This window comes from Ictalurus punctatus, chromosome 17 (genome assembly GCF_001660625.3).
Source record: "Ictalurus punctatus breed USDA103 chromosome 17, Coco_2.0, whole genome shotgun sequence".
In the NCBI taxonomy this organism is placed as follows: Eukaryota; Metazoa; Chordata; class Actinopteri; order Siluriformes; family Ictaluridae; genus Ictalurus; species Ictalurus punctatus.
The window spans coordinates 2852007-2868742 of NC_030432.2; the positions used below are offsets into that span (position 1 = coordinate 2852007).

The following is a 16736-nucleotide window of genomic DNA, read 5'->3' on the forward strand; positions in this document are numbered from 1 at the left end:
AACACGACCTGCCCCTGGGGGTGGGACTATGGCTGTAGGACTCGAGTCCGTTCCTTTTAATGGTTTTCAATCTCGATCTTGACTCGGGCTCACTTACGATTGGCCTCAACCAACACAAAACTCATTCTTGACCCGATCTTGTCTAGTCCTGGTTTTGAACTTGATAATGATGGTCTCGATGACTACAGCCCAAAGCGAGAACTATATTGTACGTTCTAGAGAGAATTGAACTTGATGACAGGATGACTCATTGAAAAAAAAGCTTCAATTTTCCAGACGTGACTAAGTATACAATTAAAAACAAGAATATCTCTGTACTTTTAGTATATAATTTTGGCGATAGAGTTAGGGTTATTGCTTTTTCAAATGATCTTGTTAGTCAATATATTGAAATCCAGCAGAACGAGAGAATTTATTTTTCTTCTTGCTGTGATCTTCAGAAAATTCAGAGGAGGTAGTTTATTGGTAAACATTTGACTCATGACTTGTGGAATATTCCAAATATTTCACCGTGGTGAATACGTTCAGGTAACATGCTTGGCTAAACATTGTGGAAATAAAATGGACATGTTTCATAACTTATGGCACCCCGATCGTGGACTCACCCACTTACTAAGACACTTGATGTTGTTTCCTTTAATTTGTCACATGTATGTGTTCGTATTGTTTTATTTAGAGGAAAAAAAGAATTTTATTTTTCAATCCATGAAACAGTTCAATCAATAATCTTGAAACCTGACTCGCTCGCAACCATATTACAGTAAAAAACCTGAGATGCAAGTCCAGATGCCACATCTAGTGTCAACCAGACGCCCTGTGTACCAGTCTGGCAAGTTTTCTGGCAAGTATTCATTCCGAATAAGGTATTCGTTTTTAGTTATATTCCTAATAGACTGGCTAGCTAGCTAATTGGATGTGTAGTTATTTTGCTGTAGTTTTAGTTTCTCTTGTTTAACCCCAACCTAGGGTTAGGGTTAGCCCTAACCCTATCCCTAAGCCTCATCACAACTTCCTCGTTTGAATCTCAGCCACTAATCAAGGGAATCAAGTGATACACTTTGGTCTGAGTTTCTCCCAGTGGACATTGTGTATATTGTTTATGGATTTCAGACTCCATCTGGTTAGATTTCCGTAGGTAAATTTGAGCTGCAGGCGTGTCTAGATGTCTGAGATGGCCACAAACTATCACATTCCTTTTCAGCCAAACCACACAAACAGGTTGAGCCAGAAGTCGTGAGCTTTTGCTGGAATTATTTTGGGTTTTTTTTTTTTTTTTACTTTTTACAGCATTGTGTCAGTCTAAAGTTAACTTAAACATCTGAGGACATTGTGTATGAGCCACAAAGACAGTTGATTAATTTCAACTCTGGATTTAGTGTCTGTGATAAAAAAATTTTAAAAAAACCCTGCATAGTCTACATACATTTTTCTTTACGTAACTTTGTCGAATTTTATTTTCAGCAAATAGTATAAACATAAAACAAAACATACTTATTCAAAGATTAAAAATCATTACAGCATTCTGACAAGAGCTTACAAGAGATTGTTTTTTTGTAGTGTGTGCGTGTATGTATGTATGTGTGTGTGTGTGTGTGTGTGTGTGTGTGTGTGTGTGTGTGTGTGTGTGTGTTTTCAGTGACCATAGTATGTCACATGACCTGTCTTCCCTTAAACTTGTACAAAAGGTCAATTTTACATGGTAAATATTCTTTACTAAAACAATCACAGAGTGCTCACTGCTACAGTCGGGTCCATAAAGCAAAGTCAAGTCCATTGCCAAAAATCTTTTCACTTAAAAAAAAAAAAAAAAAATGATATATAACAACGATTGCGATTAAAACTTTCAATTTTGATTTAAAATAAAGTTGTTTTTTTTTTTTTTTTTTAAAGCGGCTCCGTGTAACAATCATTTATAACGTAAATCTATGATCCACGGTCATTATATACATTGAGGAGTCCAGGACAAGAAATTTCAGGCCTACTTGTTGACTTAGAGTTCTTTAGTATGCGGATGGTACGTAGCTTACAGATGGGGGTTGGTAGCCATACGCCGGTTGGTAATTGTAGGCCGGCTGATAGGAATATCCAGGTTGATAAGCAGTATTGTATGGAGTGTACTGGGCTCGGTACAGCACAGAGTTAACGTCGTCTTTCTCCTCTACTCTTGGTGCGTGGCGGCACAGAAGTATGACCCCGGCTATGAAACATACCGCTCCGCTGACCCAGCCGAGGTAGAGCGCCTCACCGAGCTCCCTGCGCTGCGCGTCAAGCAGCAGGGGGTTGTAAAAATCCCGGATGATGACATTAGCTGTCCAGGATACAGGAATGAGGGTGGCTATACATCCTCCCAGGAACAGACATCCGCCACACACCAGGACGATGTGTTTGACACGCGGCCGTGAGTCCACAAGCCGAGTGCACCTCATCCCGACGGTCGAGACGAGACAGGCGATCGCCGTCAAAGCCACGGCGGTGCACATGAGGCCTCGGGCAGCCTGGAGCTCGGCAGGCAGGTAGAGCAGCGAGTCGTACACTTTGCACTGCATGCGGATGTTGGCCTGGCGGTAGCAGTTCATCCACAGACCCTCCCAGCGTGTCTCCATGACGATGATGTTCTCCTGGATGAACGCCGTGACCTTCCACATGGGGAGACCGCAGACAGTCGAGACACCGATCAGACCGATGAATCCGATCACGAGAGCGACGACTTCGCAGTGCATCGCCTCTTTACGCTTCTTCTTTTCCTTCAGAAGCTGCTGTTCATATGCCGATTTGGCTGCGTCATCGTATCCCGTGTAAGGGCTCTCCCTGTACGTCTTGTCGGCGTAGGATTTGTCGGCGTAGGATTTGTCGGCATACGACTTGGCCCCGTACGACCTGGCCGTGTACGACATGGTGGCTGATACCTTGGACAGAAGAGAAGTCTCCTTCTTCTTCTCTGTCTGCGTCTCAAATGATAGCCAAACAAGTCAAACAGGAGACTTTACATCCTACCCATGCTATGTGCTCAAACAGGTTTATCTGCACCAAAGAGGAGCGACCTGGCAAATTCTTGATGTGTGTGCGAACAGAAATTCAGGAGATAATTTAGGAAGATGCAATATATATTTTTTTTTCATAATGTTGTGATTTATCACATTAAATACCTTTTATTCTTTATTCTCTGTATACATATGGGATAATTTCTATATATATACATATTTAATTTTCATATCGTGTTGAGATTTCTGTCAGTTTCCTCACTGTATGTGCTCTGAAAATGTAAGTATTCTGCTTGATTCGTTTTCTTTCTTTTGCAATAATAATAACCAGGTAGGCAAAAAGGCTGGGCATCTTTACCCTCCCTTTAACCAAGAAGGAAGTGTTTGTTTGCCTATAAAGATATGTCCTGAAGTGTTTTCTTCCTCTTACAGCACAGCAATTTGCCGACAATTACAATTCAGAAAACTTACTGACTGTTACGAAGCATTGACACTGGAGACTCCTTCCATGAATGTTAAATAAACATTTTTCCGTTCTTAAATAACGTTTCTTTTCAATCGGTTTATTAATAGGTTTCGATTCTGTGGTGTTTCCAAAATATTCCGCAGGTGTTAATAGAATGAGTCGTTATTGATCACATATACATTACAGCACAGTGAAATTCTTTTTTCTTCGTATACCCCAGCATGTGAGGAAGTTGGGGTCAGAGTGCAGGGTCGGCCATGATACAGCGCCCCCGGGAGCAGAGAGGGCCTTGCTCAAGGGCCCAACAGTGGCACCATTTCAGTGCTGGGGCTTCAACCCCCGACTTTCCGATCGGTAACCCAGAGCCTTAACCGCCAAGCCACCACTGCCCCAGATTAATATAAACCCGCGGTGGAAATATTGTCCGAACTGCTGTTCAAGAAAATGAATCAGCACCTTCCGACCAATCAGACTGCAGAATTCAACAACGCTGTGGTATAAACAGCATTAACCAGTGAACAACAACATCAACATGCTGACGAATACAATAGATGGAAAAATGTGCTTTCCATGCCTGGAGATAATCAGTGCTTTTAGGCTACTGATTGATTTCAATATACTAGTTATGCATGTATACTTAACAGAGATAGAACACAATGCCGCTATCTGTATCAGTATTAGGATTTAATTGGGGCCATATTGGTTTGAGGTCACTTGTTGAACTCAGAGTTGAGGAGACCTGAGTTTAGGGGGTGCTGTGTTTGGTTTGTCCTAGTCGGAGGTCAGAAATGAGGACTTCCAAATGCACAAGACGTTGCTGTTTCTATAGTAACAACTTACAGAGTATGTGTAATAATATGGCGGTAATAGACTTATTAAAAATGCGTTGTTATCTAACAAAGAAATAAGCGTACTCGTTGTTTTGGTGACGTTTTGGTGTGAGGAGACGTTTGTTTGACGTTCGTGGAAGGAGTCTCCAGTGTCAGGACTTTGCAGGAGTCAGAGGTAAAGGTGTACAGTAAGTTTAGGATTTCCATGAAGTGTAAATGGATTTTAAAAACTGTGTAATGTGGTGCTCTTTACTGAAAAACACGAATGGTAAGCGTTGGAAAATTGCTGTTGTGGAAGAGGATGAACACACTTCAGGAGGTGCTGGTGCGGGACACATTTGGGGTGCAGTGCCATGGGGATGATTTTGGGGATAAATTGCGGATTATAAAATCAGTGTATGGGTTGCGTTGCTGTCAGATCCTAGGAGATGAAGTGAGAGATGTCAGCCAGCGCGTGTGGACAGAAACTCACAAACCCGTCCAACCTGTCTGACTACAAGCTGTACAGCAACGTAACTGGGCGCCTGGGTTTCATATGTAAACACACACACACACACACACACACACACACACATATACACACAAAGCTATCTTCCTCATCTGCTGCAAAACAATTCTCTACTTCCTGCATTCATAAAACAAAATGTTTTCAATCATGCAGATAGTGTTAATGTGTGTTAGTGTTTGATATTAGTCGATTTGTATACAGTGTGTGTGTGTGTGTGTGTGTGTGTGTGTGTGTGTGTGCGCTACCATGTCTAATTGTGTGTATCTGAAAGTGTGTGTTAAGTGTTTTCTTTACAGTTCTGGTCTATGTGTGTGTCTGTGTGTATTGCTATGTATATGTTAGTGTGTTATTGTGCATTTTAGTATTTTATTTACTTATAGTGTGTGTGTGTGTGTGTGTGTGTGTGTGTGTGTGTGTGTGTGTGTGTGTGTGTCTCCTACCACCCCAGAAATTATTTTCCTATAACAGCACGCCAAACAGAGTTTTATTTTTATGTATTTTTTATGCCAGAAAACTTTGCAGCTTTAGAACTGGAGACTCCTTCCATACATGTTCAATAAACACAAACAGAAAACTTACAGTGATTACACGTTTGTTGCTATAGAAACAAAGTATTAGAATGATCGCATTAATATAAACCTGCTTAATGCTTTTAAAGACACACACACACACACACACACACACAGAAACACACACTTAGACACACACACTTAGACACACACACACACACACACACACACAAAGTGAAATTTCCCAAGGAGGCATGTGGCACATCTCTGAACATCAAGTAGCTCTCTTTCTCTCTCTCTCTCTCTCTCTCTCTCACACACTCACTCTGTTTCTCTCTCACACACACACACTCACTCTGTTTCTCTCTCCCCCTTTCTCTCTCTCTCCCTCTCTCTCTCTCCTTCTCCCTCTCCCTCTCTCCCTCTCTCATTCTCTCACACCCCCCCCCCCCGTCACACACACACACACACATTTTGTTGTATACAAATGGTTTAAATGTCAAACGGCACACACCACCACCTACTGGATCACTCCACCCCTGCATGTTGTTATGTTAACGGCAGAGGGACAAAATATAACAAAGAGCTTTAGGTCATTAGAACTGTGGGTCACTTTGCAGTATCAGGGGATCAGGATCTGTACAGAGTGAACTAAACAAGGAAGTAAAATTAGAAGTCGTTGTATTTCAAAAGAATAAGAACAAGAGCTAAAATGACATGTAAGATTTTGTAAAACGTGTGTGTGTGTGTGTGTGTGTGTGTGTGTGTGTGTGTGTGTGTGTGTGTTGGGGGGGGGTGTTGAGGGTTTGAAATACTCTACTGACCACGTTTGACTTTAATAATTCTTAATTAGTCAAAAACACATCACCTTTTGTAAGGATTAAGGAATTGGCTCAGCGGCATTTACTGTGACTTCAACGGTGCTTCTCCTGTTTGGACCGGATCTTTTGATGATCCGAGACATCTTTTCACGTCTCTGTTCTTTGGTTTAATCACTGGAGGTTCTTCTCGCTGACGGAGCACTAGTACTTCAATCTTCACTTGAGTTTCAGACGGCGCAGAAGGTTTGGATCTGGGCGCAGATGCAGATCCAGCTGCGTAAGGAGGAAAAAGATGATGAGGCACCTGTGAAGACAAAGGCAGACTCAGAGTACATTCCAGCAGTTTTCTCTTCATGTCGTCTCTTTTTTTCTTCCCCTCACTAATATCCTGCATATGTTTAGCCTCTTCTCCCTAATCTTCTTCTAAAACTCATCTACACTCCTCTAACCCAGTAACACTCATCGTGCCTTTTTCTGGGAACTGCCCTTTAGTTAGCTTGTACCATAATTCACCATGTCTGTGGTCAATATCTCTGCAATGTTTTCCATCTCTTTTAGTGGAGCACCAGGTCTTTTAATACTACAAGACCCTTTTCTAAGATTTTGAACTTGAAACGTATTCTTAGAAAACAAAGCAGAAAAGGAAGTAAGAAAGGAAATAAGGAACTAAGGATTGTTTTTTAGAAAGAAGGAATAGGAAGAGAGATTCTTGTACACTTTCACTTCACTCTTTACAACTTAGGACATCTACTAAGAGGGTTGCAGTTAAATACTCAGTATTTATTTTTGAAGGTTAAACTCGGTACACATCCTTGACACTCCATCCCAAATCAGACAGTCACTTCCACTGAGATTTTTGGAGCCCCACATTGAGCAAGAAATGTGGTGAAAATTCACATCTTCAAGAAGTTACTACCAACACTTGATTGTCCATCCATCCATCCATCTTCTACCACTTACTCCTTTTCAGGGTCACGGGGAACCTGGAGCCTATCCCAGGGAGCATCGGGCACAATGCTATCCTGGACAGGGTGCCAATCCATCGCAGGGCACACACTTAATTGTGCTTAAGCATATTTATTTAATCAAAGTAATTATTCACGAGCTTGGTTAGCCACTTCTGTTTTACCCAAGTTTACCTCAGAGTGCTATAATGCTACAGTGCCGTAACAGTAAAAACCACTGACAAATGAAGTGAATAACGTTGATAATCTCGTTACAGTGGCAACTGTCGAGAGGTGAACAGTCAGGTCTCAAAGTTGAGGTGTTGGAAGCAGGAAAAATGGGCAAGGGTAAGGATCTGAGTGACTTAGATAAGGGCCAGATTGTGATGGCTGGACCACTGGGTCAGAGCATCTCCAAAACAGCAGGCCTTCTGGGATGTTCCCAGAATACAGTGGGTAGTACCTACCAAAAGTGGTCCAAGGAAGGACAAACAGTGAACCGGCGACAGGGTCGTGGACGCCCAGGACTCGTTGATACACGTGGGGAGAGAGGCTAGAGCGTCTGATCTCACAGAAGAGCTACTGTAGCACAAACTGCTGAAAAAGTTCATGCTGACTTTGTTAGACTCAGAACACACAGAGCATCACAGCTAGCTGCGTATGGAGCTGTGTATCTGTAGACCGGTCAGAGAGTACACTTCCAAAGTGTACCTTGTACACTTCCAAACGCTCTTACAATGGGCATGTGAGCATCAGAACTGGACCATGGAGCAATGGAAGGAGGTAGCCTGGTCTGACGAATCACGGGTTCTTTTACATCATGTGGAGGCCGGGTGTGTGTGTGTGTGTGTTGCTTACCTGTTGAAGAGATGGCACCAGGATAAACTATGGGAAGAAGGTGAGCCGGTGGAGGCAGTGTGATGCTCTGGGCAATGTTCTAATGTTCTGCTGGGAAACCTTGTCTCCTGGTATTCATGTGGATGTTACTTTGACACGTACCACCTACTGTCGGTACCCACTGTTGCAGACCAAGTTCACCTCTTCATGACAACGGTGTTCCCTAATGTCAGTGGTCTCTTTCAGCAGGATAATGCACCATTCCAAGCTACAAAAGTATTCAGGAACGGTTTGAGGAACATGACCAAGAGTTCAAGGTGTTGACTTGACCTCCGAATTCCTCAGATCTCAATCCGATCAAGCGCCTGTGGGATGTTCCAGACAATCAAGTCCGATCCACGAAGGCCCCACTTCACAACTTACAGGACATAAAGGATCTTCTGCTAACCTCTTGGTGCCAGATACCACAGCACACCTTCAGAGTTCTTGTGGAGTCCATGCCTCGATGGGTCAGAGCTGTTTTGGAGGCACAAGGAGAGGGGGACCTGTACTGTATTAGGCAAGTGGTTTTAATGTTATGGCATATATGAATTATTTAACATACAAAGAACAAAGAGTAGAGTATATGACTTCACTAAAATATATCCTCCTTCTTGATTGTCATATGAAACCGGTTATTCTTCATCATCATAGTCTTCTTTCCACATCCCATAATAGTTGTTCCTACCCACCTACCAGAGAAAAGGGAATTCAAATCTTTTGGAATTGGTGCCTCTTCTCATGCAAGCATAGAGCAACATTTGAACAGGTACGGTTCACGTCATGAAAAATATATATAAATTCATAAAAATCACCACAGTGTGTGTGTGTGTGTGTGTGTATGTGTGTGTGCATGCATGCGTGTGTTTGTGTATGTGTGTGTGTGTACTGATCGAGTTGAGAAAGCATAGTTTCTATAAATAATGAAAAATGAGGAAATTAGTTCCCGGATAACAGCCTGGGGCACATCCTGAGTTCTGTGTTTGTCACAGAGTTTAAGGAAGTGTTTTAGAGAAGTTGTTTTTTTGTTACTTTATTATCCACATATTATGGTGCAATGCCATTAATTCAGTTTATTGAAAGCATATTGATTATTTACATTCCAGCCCGTAAAAAGGTGTAAACCATTGTATTTCCAGGTAGAATCTCATTTAACAAAATACTTATCAAAGTTTTTGGTAGGCAAAACATACCATGCATTGTGCAACCCCAAGTCCAAAAATGTTGGGATGCTGATTAGAATGTAAATAAAAATAGAATGCAATGATTTACAAATCTCATAAACCCATCTGTTATTCGCTGTAGAACATTGAAAACATATCACATGTTTAAACTGAGTACATGTGGCGTTTTAAGGAAAAAAGAAGGTAATTTTGATTTTGATGGCCGCAACACGTCTCAAAAAAGTTGGGACAGCGCAACGAAAGGCTGGAAAAGTAAGTGTTAGAAAAAAGAAACAGCTGGAGGTTAATTGGGAACAGGTCAGTAAGATGATTGGGTATAAAGAGAGGATCTTAGAGAGGCAGAGTCTCTCAGAAGTAAAGATGGGCAGAGGTTCACCAATCTGCTAAAAAAAAAATGCGTCTACAATTTGTGGAACGATTTCAGAATAATGTTCTTCAACATAAATTGCGAAGACTATGAATATCTCACCATCTACAGTACATAATATCATCAAAAGATTCTGAGATTCTGGAGAAATCTCTGTGCGCTAGGGACAAGGGTGAAAATCAATATTGCATACCTGTGATCTTCAGGCCCTCAGGCGGCACTGCATTAAAAACAGGCATGATTCTGTAATGGAAATCACTGTATGGGCTCAGAATCACCTCTAGAACTCATTGTCTGTGAACACGGTTCACCGTGCAGTCCACAAATACTGGTTAAAGCTCTAGCATGCAAAGAAGAAGCCATGTGTGAACATGATCCAGAAACACCACCAGAACTCAGAACGTGTCATCCACAAATGCTGGTTAAAGCTCTATCATACAAAGAAGAAGCCGTATGTGAACATGATCCAGAAACATCGCCATCTTCTCTGGCCAAAGCTCATTTAAAATGGACTGAGGCAAAGTGGAAAACTGTTCTGTGGTCAGACAAATGGAAATTTGAAATTCTTTTTAGAAACCATGGACGCATCCTCTAAACTAAAGAGGATTAAAGAGGAGAGGGACCATCCGGCTTTTTATCAGTGCTCAGTTCAAAAGCCTCCATCTCTGATGGTATGGGGTGCATTAGTGCCTATGGAATGGGCAGCTTGCACATCTGGAAAGGCACTGTCAAAGCTGAAAGGTATACACAGGTTTTAGAGGAACATTTGCTTCCATCCAGATTCCATCTTTACTTCTGAGAGACTCTGCCTCTCTAAGATCCTCTCTTTATAACCAATCATCTTACTGCCCTGTTCCCAGTTAACCTACTTTGTTGCAAAATGTTACTCCAGCTGTTTCTTTTTAGTAACACTTACTTTTCCAGCCTTTTGTTGAACTTGACTGGGATTATATGACATGAATCTATAAACAATGGCCTATAATATAGAAGTCATTTTCCACGTTTGCAGAGTCTCCAGTTTGTCATTCTTCCATAAAGCCCTCGCTTTGTGGAGCATCCAGGGTAAGGTTGTCCTGTGAACAGTTTCTTCCATCCCATTTTTAATGGTGCTCCATGGGATGTTTTTTTTTCTTGTTGTTCTTTTCTACCTATTCTACATATTATTATAAACAAACCCTGACTGATATATTTTCAGAACTTTGTCTTGGACTAGTTTTGATTGCTCCTTGGTCATTAGAATGCTGCTTGATTATGTTCTCTAGCAAACTCTGACTTCAAGAAACAGGTGTATTCACACTGAGATCATGCGACACTTTAATTGCACACGGGTAGAGTAAACTAATTAATGGTAAGATTTCACAGCAATTATTATTCATGCAGTCACGACTTTAAAATGTAAAGCTCCTGTATAAAATTTTTGCTAATTATATTATATTCATTTCCCACACTTCAGTATTAAGGCCTTTTTGGTTGTTGTCTAGATTCACTACATTTACCCCCAGTTTCCGTTCCAGGTTGTAACACTGCAAAACGAGGACAGGGTTAAGCACATGTACGTGTTTAATACTGCATCAGCAATAACAGCAATTTGCTGATATAAGGGGAAAAGTGGGGTTTTTTTTAAAGAGGAGGCGGAGTCACGATCAGTATAAAGTTGCTCATATATTTGTTCTGAGCAGTAGTGTCTGATGAGAAAGGCTCCAGTGGGCATCCTTACTCTTCCTTCTGCAGTGTTTTGAACAAGAGACGAGATGGTGAGTTGTGTAAGTTAAGTGTGAAAGCGTCTGTTCAATTCAGGATGCGTAATTAGATTCCATCCTCTCTGAAGGAATTTTGTGTGACACATTAAATATATCTTTTACAACCTGTTCATTTATTACTGAAATACACTGCAGCACCTGGACTTTTTCATCTTATCCTCTCTATTTAACACAGTGCTTTTGTTGCATTTTTGCGCTGCTCACTGTGCAGGTCAAGAAGCACTTGGTCCTCTTGGTCCTGGGTTTCAGCACCACTGTAGACTGTAAAATCACGTTTTTATTGATGAAGATGTTTGGTGTGTGTTTTGATCAGGTGTGTTCTGGAGCGCTGGGATTCCTCCTGCTCTTTCTGCTCCATTCAGCTTCAGGGGTGAACAATCTCTATAACATCATCAACTCCCTTCATAACAAGTAAGATACATTTATGTTTTGTCTTTAGAGCTGATCGATAATAACTAAGGTCGTGGTGGAATGTTGAGATATTTTTTTAAAATACAAAACAATTGCCATAGCTAAATGTGTAACTGGATATCGTTAGTATCTAGTAACTGATGTACAGCAGGCTAACCGTGGATTATCAATTTATATAAATATAGCATATTCGATATATGCTTATACCTACTGCTAGACTGACCGATGCTTAACAAGATTTAACTGCAAACTGTAAAAGTGCTTACCTCTCCAATTAGAACCTTTTTGAAGCTAAGAACCCTTAATTATCCAATAGAACCTTGAAGAGTGCAGTTTATTGATGTTTTCTGTGACATATGAGACTCATGTGTCTATTTTATTGTCTCTCTTTTTTCATGTTTTAGGTATGGAGGTGATTATCAGTATGCTTTGGGCATTAATGTCCTACCTAGATATTGTGAACAAGTTGCTCCTCTCGACCAGAACTTCCTCCCAAGTGATAATAACGCACAAGGAGTGAAACGTGCCATGGCTGGTACTGATAAAATTTACAAAGGTGTTCAGCTGATTGGTGCCAGACCAAAACCAATCCCTCATTCACAGAACAACAACTACCACTCTGAGTATCTGTTGCTGATTAATTCCATGTCCAGTAGATTAGCACCCAACCCACTTATGAAAACCCTCCTGGATTCAAATCCTGATCGCTGCGCGGTTTTCTTCACCCGGAACTCCCCCTGTGTGAAAACCTGCTCAACACCTAACGGACGCTACAGCATCATACCTGCGCTTAGGAGTCAGTTCCAAAACCACGAAGGTCCAAAAGCATTTGTTTTTAATCGGGTTTGGCCTCGTGATGAAGATGATCCTGAATGGGAAAATAATATAAAGACTATAAATGATATCATTCCAGTCTATCGCTGTGATGGTCATTGCACTCTCTGCGTAAACAATAATAATGTTGATCAGAGGTGTTTGAAGAATTAGCCTCATTGCTAAGCTATATCATGTGTAACGTGCTTTCCATGGCAACTTGATCAAGTACCTGCCTTTAAATGGCATGAAATGACTTGGAAAAAAAATTAGCCACAAATGTTAATTTAAAAAAAAAAAATTGCTAAAACTGTTTCCTGCTTTCACATTTATCAATAAAGCTCAGCATTTAATCAGCCTCCTTTCTCCTCTCCATCACATTATAATGATTTCCAATCTCACCTCTTCTTGTCTCGCTTCTCAAATTCCTTTTCTTTTCTTGTTTTGTTTTGAAATGTAACATATGTTTGGACGAAGACGCTCTGAGTGCTGGAGAGGATGCTCACATACTGCACTTCCAGACTTCACCCAACAGACTACAGTGTTACTGTATACTAGATCACTCTTTCTTTTCCTCCCAGCGAGAAATGACAGAAAACGTGCCATCACTGAGCAAACGTTTCTTTCCATTAGAATCAGGTCTGAGCTAAAATGTCCGGCTAAAATGTACCGATTTAAAGACTTTATTTTAAAAAAGCAGCAAAGCCCAGATGGTCTGCGGAAGATCTGATTTAAGACAGTCGTGGCTCCTGCTTTTATACAATTTTAAAAACAATGTCGTTGTTTTTTTCTTTTAATCATGCCACTGACCTCTCACCACAATTATTTCACTCTCCCTTTTCTTTAATTGTGGCTTGGGTTGGGGGTTTGAAGTACTCTACTGGCCACGTTATGGCTTTGATAACTCTTAAGGAGTCAAAAACACGTCACCTAATTTGTTCTGTTCAGGAAGAAAATGTTCTATGGCTCCAGTAAGATCCCAAATAATGTAGTATAAATTTAAATAATGAGCCTAATAGTTGAATGCAAGGATTATTTTCATCAATTATTTTATTTATTTTACAGCTAATGGGCTCCCTGGCAGTCGCTAGGTTTGGCAAATTTTTAGACCCCTTCAGTCCCCCCCCAAAAAAAAGTCCATAATGACAAATCCAGTAACTTGTTGAGCAGATGTTTGAGCTGTCATCATAGTAGCATGCAGAAGTCCACTGACTCACTGTCTTACTAAATTGCACCATCTACTGTCAAACATAGGAAATCCATCCATCCATCCATCCATCATACCGCTTATTCTACACAAGGTCAAGGAGGAGCAACCTTGGACGGGGTGCCAACCCATCGCAGGGCACACTCTCTCTCTCTCTCTCTCTCACACACACACAAACACACACACACACACACACACTACAGACAACTTGGAAATGCCAATGAACCTACAACTGATTTGGACTGGGGAAGGAAACCAGAGTATCAAGAGGAAACCACTAAAGAACATGAACGTGCAAACTCTGTGCACACAGGGTGGAGATGTATTTGAACCCCCAATCCTGCAGGTGTCAATGCAGGAGCTACAAGCAACCAAGAGTTCCAAGAATAATGTTCAACATGATACTACCACCACCATGCTTCATTCTGGGAATGAGGTTTTTAGTGTGTGGAACAGTGTGGGGGGTGTATATGTGTGTGTGTATGTGAGTGTGTGTGTGTGTGTGTGTGTGTGTGTGTGTGTGTGTAAGGCTGTGTGGGTGGGGGGTGTATGGGTGTGTGTGGGTATGTATGGGTGTGTGTGTGGGTGTGTGGGGGCGTATGGGTGCGTGTGTGTGTGGGGGGGTATGGGTGTGTTTGTGTGTGTAAGGCTGTGTGTGTATGGGTGTGTGTGTGTGTGTGTGTGTGTGTGTAAGGCTGTGTGGGGGGGGTGTATGGGTGAGTGTGGGTGTGTGTGTATGGGTGTATGGATGGGTGTGTGTGTGTTGGGGGTGTATGGGTGTGTGTATTCGTGTGTGTGGGTGAGGGGAGTATGTGTGTGGGTGTGTGTGTGTGAGAGTGAGGCTGTGTGTGTGTGTGTGTGTGTGTGTGTGTGTGTGTGTGTGTGTGTGTGTGTGTGTGAGTAAGGCTGTGTGTGTGTGTGTGTGTGTGTGTGTGTGTGTGTGTGTGTGTGTGTGTGTGTGTGAGTAAGGCTGTGTGTGCGTGTGTGTGTGTGTGTGTGTGTGTGTGTATGAGAGTAAGGCTGTGTGTCTGGGGGGGGTGTATGGGTGAGTGTGAGTGTGTGTGTATGGGTGTGTGTGTGTGTGTGTGTAAGGCTGTGTGGGGGGGGTGTATGTGTGATTGTGGGTGTGTGGGGGGGGTGTATGGGTGTGTGTGTGTGTGTGTGTGTGTGTGTGTGTGTGTGTGTGTGTGTGTGTGGTTGTGTGAGTGTGGGGGGTGTATGGGTGAGTGTGGGTGTGTGTGTATGGGTGTATATAGGGGTGTGAGTGGGGGTGTGTGGGTGTGTGGGTGTGGGTGTGTGTGTGGGGGGGGGGGCATGGGTGTGGGGGTGCGGGTGTGTGGGGGTGGGGGGTGTATGTGTGTGTGTGTGTGGGGGGTGTATGGGTGTGTGTGTGTGTGTGTGTGTGTGTGTGTGTGTGTGGTTGTGTGAGTGTGGGGGGTGTATGGGTGAGTGTGGGTGTGTGTGTATGGGTGTATATAGGGGTGTGAGTGGGGGTGTGTGGGTGTGTGGGTGTGGGTGTGTGTGTGTGTGGGGGGGCATGGGTGTGGGGGTGCGGGTGTGTGGGTGTGGGGGGTGTATGGGTGTGTGTGTGTGTGTGTGTGTGTGTGTGTGTGTGTGTGTGTGTGTGTGTGTGTGTATGGGTGTGTGTGGGGGGGGTGTATGGGTGTGTGTGGGTTGTGTGTGTGTGTGTGTGTATGTGTGTGTGTGGGTGTGTGTGTGTGTATGGGTGTGTGTGGGTTGTGTGTGTGTGTGTGGGGGGTGTGTGTGGGGGGTGTGTGTGTATGGGTGTGTGTGGGGGGGGTGTATGGGTGTGTGTGGGTTGTGTGTGTGTGTGTGTGTGTGTGTGTGGGTGTGGGTGTGGGGGGGTGTTTCAGGTGTTTCAGGTTGTAACACTTTAAAGTGCAGAAGTTTAAGTGAACCTGCATTTCACTGAACATCTACACATGCACTTTTTTTTAATATTGCAGAATAACAATAACACTGATCTGCTGCTCAGTATAACTTCACTCAAATTACTTACAAGCAGGAGTTTCTGTTGAGTAAACAGAAGTAAAGGCTCAAGTGTACATCTTCAGTCGCAACTTCCTCTGCAGTTTCCAACCTGAGAAGAGATGGTAAGACGAGTAAATGAAGTGTGAACCTTGTAAGCACAAGAGTCTGTTAAATAGAGGATGTGGCTAGTGGCTGGTTTTTAAGGTTTTAGAGAAAGAACTTTATTTTAAAAAACAAAAAACGAAGACGAAACAACTTGCATAGCTAAACACTTACTTTCATTAAAAATGTCTTCCCTCCCGAAACCTGCTATCAGGTAACGACCGATGAGTAGTGTTTACTCAGTGAGGCATGAGGTTCCTTTCCAGAATCTTCGAATCGACTGTCCCTCGGTTCAGGCGGCAGAATCTGTCACTATCTTAAAAAAATGGCAAAAGACCCATCTCCTCCGTGAACACGTAACTAACCCCTAAATTTTCCCAACTTAAAAAGAAAATAAATCTACTCTTACACTCGTTCTTACACCTCTACTCTGTGCACTTTGCTCCTCTAGCACTTTTGCATGGTAGCACTGCTTGTATTCTTCTCAGCTTGATATGCAAATCTAAATGTAAATGAAATAAAGGAGAAATTTGCTGCTTATTTTTGATATCTACTAATCAATAACTGATTGTTTGTTTGTCACACAGTTCACACAGGAAGGGTTTCAGAGAAGGTTTTTTAAATCAGCTGTATTATACATACAGTGTACACATATTGTACAAGGGAAATGCCATTCATTTCATGTATGGACCACACTGATTGATCAATCACACTCTTTAAAAGTTTTAATCCGTCAATATCGCTGAGATTTCTTGCATGAAGGCAGCACTGTGCCACAGCAGGTTGCGTTGCCACCTCACAGCTCCAGCATGTCCAGTTCAATCCTGAGCTTGGCTTACAGTTGTGTGTTATTTCACCTGTTGTACACTTGTCCATGTAGATTTCCTCTGAATACGTCTAAAAAACAAGCAACCAAGAGTTCCAAGAATAAAGCTCAACATGATGCTACCACCATCATGCTTCAT

At 42.3% G+C, this 16736-nt stretch overlaps 2 protein-coding genes across 3 annotated transcripts; one reads left to right on the forward strand and one right to left on the reverse strand.

Moving 5' to 3' along the window:
• Nucleotides 1-1436: 1436 nt before the first annotated feature.
• Nucleotides 1437-2960, reverse strand: cldn8.2 (claudin 8.2). The gene has a single exon (XM_017490933.3). It carries the CDS (start codon nucleotides 2892-2894, stop codon nucleotides 2001-2003), a length of 894 nt encoding a protein of 297 aa, XP_017346422.1. The 5' UTR covers nucleotides 2895-2960; the 3' UTR covers nucleotides 1437-2000.
• Nucleotides 2961-11139: 8179 nt separating this feature from the next.
• LOC128635268 (uncharacterized) lies at nucleotides 11140-12828 on the forward strand. 2 transcript variants are annotated; one of them, XM_053687279.1, is made up of 3 exons: nucleotides 11140-11240; nucleotides 11560-11657; nucleotides 12062-12828. In XM_053687279.1, exons 1-3 carry the CDS (start codon nucleotides 11238-11240, stop codon nucleotides 12642-12644), a joined length of 684 nt encoding a protein of 227 aa, XP_053543254.1. In that variant the 5' UTR covers nucleotides 11140-11237; the 3' UTR covers nucleotides 12645-12828. The 2 variants fall into 2 exon arrangements, with proteins under 2 accessions (XP_053543254.1, XP_053543253.1); XM_053687278.1 differs by having other exon boundaries at nucleotides 11158-11249.
• Nucleotides 12829-16736: the final 3908 nt, after the last annotated feature.